General features: G+C 45.5%; 1 protein-coding gene across 7 annotated transcripts in view; it reads left to right on the plus strand.

The window, feature by feature from the left end:
- PIK3R1 (phosphoinositide-3-kinase regulatory subunit 1) overlaps nt 1–3464 on the plus strand; it is an 84992-nt gene extending 81528 nt beyond the window's left edge. For 5 of the 7 annotated variants that reach the window (XM_036280914.1, XM_036280907.1, XM_036280910.1 and 2 more), the window contains 2 exons: nt 283–453; nt 1985–3464. In XM_036280914.1, coding sequence (XP_036136807.1) covers nt 283–453; nt 1985–2174 — 361 coding nt within the window. In that variant the 3' untranslated portion in view covers nt 2175–3464. The remainder of the gene's footprint in view (nt 1–282; nt 454–1984) is intronic. The other 2 variants (XM_036280913.1, XM_036280912.1) reach the window with 2 other exon arrangements.
- Nucleotides 3465–6000: the final 2536 nt, after the last annotated feature.

The raw sequence follows: 6000 nt of genomic DNA on the forward strand, positions 1-6000 counted from the left end.
TGGAGAACAAGAAGGGTATACCTTACCCTGGAGAACAAGAAGGGTATACCTTACCCTGGAGAACAAGAAGGGTATACCTTACCCTGGAGAACAAGAAGGGTATACCTCACGCGCCGACTGTCCGGGAGCTTACAGGGGCTTCCCCGGGAGGGGAACAAACTCCGGCCTGGGAGGTGGGGTGAGTCGGCCCTGCTGTGGGGGAGCAGAGACCAGGAGCAGGGAGGAGAGGCGCAGGCCCGGGGCTCCCATGCACTTCTCTGAGAATCCTCTCCCCCTCCGCAGCCAATACTCGCTGGTGGAAGACGACGAGGACTTGCCCCACCACGACGAGAAGACATGGAACGTCGGGAGCAGCAACCGGAACAAGGCCGAGAACCTGCTGCGGGGGAAGCGGGACGGCACTTTCCTGGTCCGGGAAAGCAGCAAACCCGGCTGCTACGCCTGCTCTGTGGTGTATGTGTCTCCCGCTGGCTGCTGCTCCTGTCACTCAGCTCGGGGGGGTCATTCCGCCAGCCTGGGGGCGGGGCGAGCTCCAATCTGGACACTCGTGGAACAGCAGTGTAGGAGAGGAAGTAAAATTAAAGTCTGTCTAATAGAGTCTGGTAGAAAGAAACCTGCTTCTTAGTCGGAAGATTGGGGTTTGGGTCCCAATTCAGCAACTTCTTTGTCTTTTTTTATTTTTCCATCTTTTTTTTCCCTTTATTGATTTTAGAGAGAAAGGAAAGGAGAGAGAGAGAGAGAGAAACATCAGTGAGAGAGAACATCGATTAGCCGCCTCCTGCTTGCCCCCCACTGGGGATCGGGCCCACAACCTGGGCTTGTGTCCTGACCGGGAATCGAACCGGCGACCTCTTGGGGCGTGGGTCGATGCTCAACCACTGAGCCACACCGGCCCGGCTCGTCTTTAAAATGGAAATAGCAGTGCTTGCTTTTTATTTTTGCCTCCCAAGGCTAGTATAGTTAGAATCGGAGGTAACTCATGTGAGAGCACACCCACAGGCAAAGAAGTCCCCATCAGGACCAGGTCAGAACAAGAACAAGGAACCCTGGCCACTGTCCTTGAGATAATCACACCCAGGAGAAGACGTTTTTTTGTTTTGTTTTGTTTTTAATCCTCACCCAAGGATATTTTTCCATTTTTTGTTCAGATAGAGTGGGAGGGAGAGAGAGGAAGGGAGAGAGAGAGAGAAACATCGACGTGAAGGGACACATCGAGTGGCTGCCACCCGCACGACCAACCAGGGCCGGGGACAAACTGCAACCGAAGTACGTGCCCTTAGCGGGAACCGAACCCGGGTCTCTCCGGACCGCAGGCCGACGCTCTAACCGCTGAGCCAAACTGCCCAGGGCAGGAGAAGACATTTTTGTCCTGCAGCATGTTTTTTTTTCTTTTTCTTTCTTAACCATCCAGGGAGTGCTCTGAGTGAACAGGGAGTTTGGGGTCACTGACGTCATTTCAGAGCAGCGAGGTTCTAAAAGCACATTCTGCTCCATGAGCTCCCAACATTAGAGCAGAGAGGCAGCCCTACAGGAAGGAGGCATGAGAAGAGCTTCGAGTAAGGACAAGGGACGAGAGTAGATGCCAGGAGGGAGAGACACGTAGACACCTGAAGCCAGCCTGTCAGTCACTAACCACACCGACTCACCGGCACACAGCGCGGGGCCGTGCTCACTGCGCTCCAGGCGATCCGTCAAGCACATCATCTCATTTCCCAAAGCCACCCTGTGACACACGCATTACTGTCCGGTTCCTCTTAAACCCGTGTAAAGATGAGGATCCTGCAGCTCAGTGAAGCTGGGTGATGTACCCAAGTCCCTCAGCCAGTCAGTGACAGAGCCGCGAGTCTGCCAGGTAGCCTGGGACTGTCCCCACATGGAGCAGCCAGGGTACTTGTTGGATGAGGATGATTTTGTTAAAGACACCTTGCAGCGTCACGATTTGTCCCGGTCAAGGTCAAACGCGTGTGTTCTCTCTCCTCTCCAGGGTGGACGGCGAGGTAAAGCATTGTGTCATAAACAAAACGGCGACCGGCTACGGCTTCGCCGAGCCCTATAACTTGTACAGCTCCCTGAAAGAACTGGTGCTACATTACCAACACACCTCCCTCGTGCAGCACAACGACTCCCTCAACGTCACGCTAGCCTACCCCGTGTATGCACAGCAGAGGCGATGAAGGGGCCCTGGTCCTCCTGAAGTTCAACCACCCTGAGGCCTCTGGAAAGCACAGGGCTCCCCTCCGGCCTGCCCTGTGAATTGAGCTGCGGAAATCCAGCCGTCTGTCTTCAGATGGGACTCGCGCTTTCGACAAAAAAGCGGTGGGAAGACATGCAGCCCAGCACTGTGCGATGACCAGACGTTGCTAACCTGGAGTGCTTATCCTTCCTTTCCTTTGTTTTTTTTTTTATTTTTTTATTTTTTATTTTTTGGTTTAATTTAAAGCCACCACAACACACAACACAAAGAGAAAAATAAATGCAAAAATCTCTGCGTGCAGGGACAAAGAGGCCTTTAACCATGGTGCTCGTTCATGCTTTCTGAAGCTTTACCAGCTCACGTTGGGACCTTGTAGACCAGAGGATGGACGGGGCTGCGGAGCCCTGGCTTGGGAATGCTCGGTCCAGCCTGGTTGAGCCTGGTGTTGCTGTGCACGGTGGACCCAGACACTTCGCACTGTGGATTATCTTACTTTCTAACGAATGATATGTAGCAGAAAGGCACTTCCGCCCACAAGGGACGTTTTGGGAGAACGTCAGCTCGTGTACGTTCAGAGGAACTTCTGTTGGAGCCAAGTGCCAGGAAGTGTTTTGTTTAAAAACTTTTCAACGAAAAGCAAAACCCACCAATGGAAAAAATGGAACTTGGAAAACAGGACTTAAAATGACATTCAGTATATAAAATATGTACATAATATTGGATGACTAACTATCAAATAGATGGATTTGTATCAATACCAAATAGCTTCTGTTTTGTTTTGCTGAAGGCTAAATTCACAGCGCTATGCAATTCTTAATTTTCATTAAGTTGTTATCTCAGTTTTAAATAAGCTTCCCGTGCCCCCATTTTTGTTCTTGAAAATACTTTTGTCCCTGATTTTTTGTGTTAATATTCATTTTGTTTATAAACTTTTACTTTTTTAAAAAAAAAGAAGAAATGTACAGGATGCCAGTTTGAAAAAAAAAAGGCTTCAGAATTAAAACTATGAAATATTTTACAGTTTTTTCTTGTACAGAGTACTTGGCTATTAGCCCAAGGTTAAAAAGTTCGTAACAGATTTTTTTGGACTAAATGTTTTGTTGGGCAGGGCCTGATAAGCTTCAAAGCTGCTTTATTCAATAAAAAAAGAGAAAGATATATGAATATGACAAAGTATCTCTGAGTTCAACAATGTTGTTTCAAGACTCTTAAAATACGGTACCTGGCAATGTTTGTTTCATAAAGAATTGTGAACTTCTTGAATCTGGGGCGGGGGATGGAGCAAAGGGATGTACAGGTGGGTGGGGGGGGCGAGGTGGAATGCACTTTCTCTTTCTCATGATTAGTAGGTGACTGCAAAGTGGAGTTGCTTATACTTCAGTCTTTCCCACTTTGATCTGCTAGGACTCTAACCGCCAGCTGGTCAAATATTTCCGTTCTTAGGAAGGACCAGTGTCCCACCCTTGTTCGGAACACTGATTTCAAGGTATAATCGCTACATTTAGAAAACGTCTCTTTTTAACATTATACTACCATTACAACCAACCAACATTCATTTTAGAAAAAGCATAATCTGAAAAAAGATGTTTCTCTGGCTGTTTATTTTGCTAGCTTCCCATTCACGTTAGATCATAAAGCAAATGGGCACGATCGTAACTGTTACTGCTCTGGGCTCTGTGGAGCTCGTTAAAGTCATGGCCATTTCAGGAATCATAATAGCAGTTCTTCTCATTCATCCAAATAATGGTGTGTGTGATACTTCACTGTGGGGGAAAGAAAGGGGTTGTCAGAGTCATCTTTGCAATTTAGGGCATGAGTGAGAGGTCTCCCTGATTCACATATGCAAAAGCCTTTCTGTTCAGTGGGACTTGTGCATGTATTGGGAGGAATAAAGGATAATCATAACCATGGTCACTATGCTGGTAGATTAAAGTAAAATCTTTACCATTTCACTTTTTCCTTCTCAGTATTAGATTCACCCACACCTTTATTTGTCTTTCCTTCAAATATTGGGGTGAGGGGTTTTTGTTTTTTTCATGTTGTTCCTTTTAAAATTATTTTGAAAGAATCAGTCTAGCAGCTGACTTAACTGTAGAATGTATTTTTTTTTTTCTTTTTTCATGAAGCTACTCATATCAAGAGCAATAGTCAGTCTTACAGCAGACTGTCAGCCCTCAAACTTGACTGTACCGATCTGACCATCTCTCCCTCTCATCGCCAGACAATTGATGGTTTTCCTGGTTTGAGTCTGTGAGTGTCTAGTTTAAGGCTATCCTTCCATGTCACAGAATTCTAACAAATTAGTTCATAGTAGTTTATAAACTAGAGTGGTTTTGTTCTTGTTTTGTTTTCTGTGTATTTTTTTGGTAGCACGTCCAAGTATGCTATTAAGTATAGATACTTTTCATTTAATTTCTAAAATATAAGATCTGAAATGGAATGTTTTATTAACAGCTGCATTTCATAAAGCATTTTGTTAGTGTTTTTGTTTCAACGCTTAGAGGGTGACATGGTATTCGGCATCTGCCTTATTTTTGCATCTCACAAGCACAATCGATTTTACATTACACCTGTGATGTTCCACCTGTGCAGGTGCCTTGACTACGTGTAGCATGCCCACCACCTATGTCCTTGCAGATGTTTGGCCAGCAGGGCTCTGGGTTTCTTCGGACGGTCGTCTCCTAACGACATCGTCTCCGTGGCTCACGAGTATGAGTGGGTATAGCAGAGGCACTCTGACACACACTTACCCATGCATTGATTTACCCCACCCAAGACAGCTTCCGAAACAGGAAAGCCAGACGCTAAGCTGCAGAGAGGCTGACGGGGCTCCACAGGTGGGAGCACTGGGACCTGCTGTTAGACACGAGAGAGAAATTACAACCACACGAAAAGTGTGTGTTTGCAACAGCTAACAACTTCACAGCCCTTGATATATGTATATATGTATATGTGCATGGACTGTGTTTCCAGTACACCTTTCAGCCAAAACAGATCCACAGTCGTTGAGTTCAAGTGCATAACAAGCAAGTGTCTAGTACAGTTCTTGTTTATGTGTATGGGTTGCATTTTTTTTCCTGTGAATTTGCTTTGTTTCGTCTTATAAAGGTGAAAATTGTTCACAAGTGAAGTGAGAAGTTCATAATTCTTTGGCTTGCTTTCTGTTTTTAAAAGTGACTCCTTTTGGGAAGCTGGTCTGGATGACTTGCTTCACTTAGAAATCCTTGTTTTCGATGTGTCAAGTCAAAAAATGTGTTTATGTGAGCTGTCTCTGTAGGGAACCAATTGCTTTGTCACATAGCTGGTGATGAACTAGTCACGTGTTTGGGAAGTCCTACTGATGTTCCTTAATGGGAGAAAATGTCTGCTGGTTTTCACAACTGTGCTTTTGCTGTGCGTGGTGTCCAGGTCAGCTGGAGCGCGGGCCCTGGGAGCTGAGGTCAGGGCCACTTAGGGAAGGGGCAGTTTAAAGCACAATGCCTCACATGGGACAAAGTTCCAAAATGCCAAATTCTTATTTTTAAAAAATCTAGTTATATAAAATACTAGTGTGAGTAGGGAGGGAACAGAATTGGGTTCATTGGAAACACTATCCAACTTAACATTAAATTTGTCATCATGAGATAGCATTAGCTACCAGGATGCTGCTATTGAAAAAAACAAAAACAAAAAACTCACTTATATGTGTGTATTTTTTAAAGCTACGATCTGTTCAATGTTTTTACAAATCTGTTTATATGACATTGTTAAAATAAAGTTGGTCTTTTGACGAGAGGGAGGATGTGATGGTCTGTTGTAATTTTGCC

This window comes from Molossus molossus, unplaced genomic scaffold, assembly GCF_014108415.1.
Source record: "Molossus molossus isolate mMolMol1 unplaced genomic scaffold, mMolMol1.p scaffold_m16_p_3, whole genome shotgun sequence".
Lineage (NCBI taxonomy): Eukaryota > Metazoa > Chordata > Mammalia > Chiroptera > Molossidae > Molossus > Molossus molossus.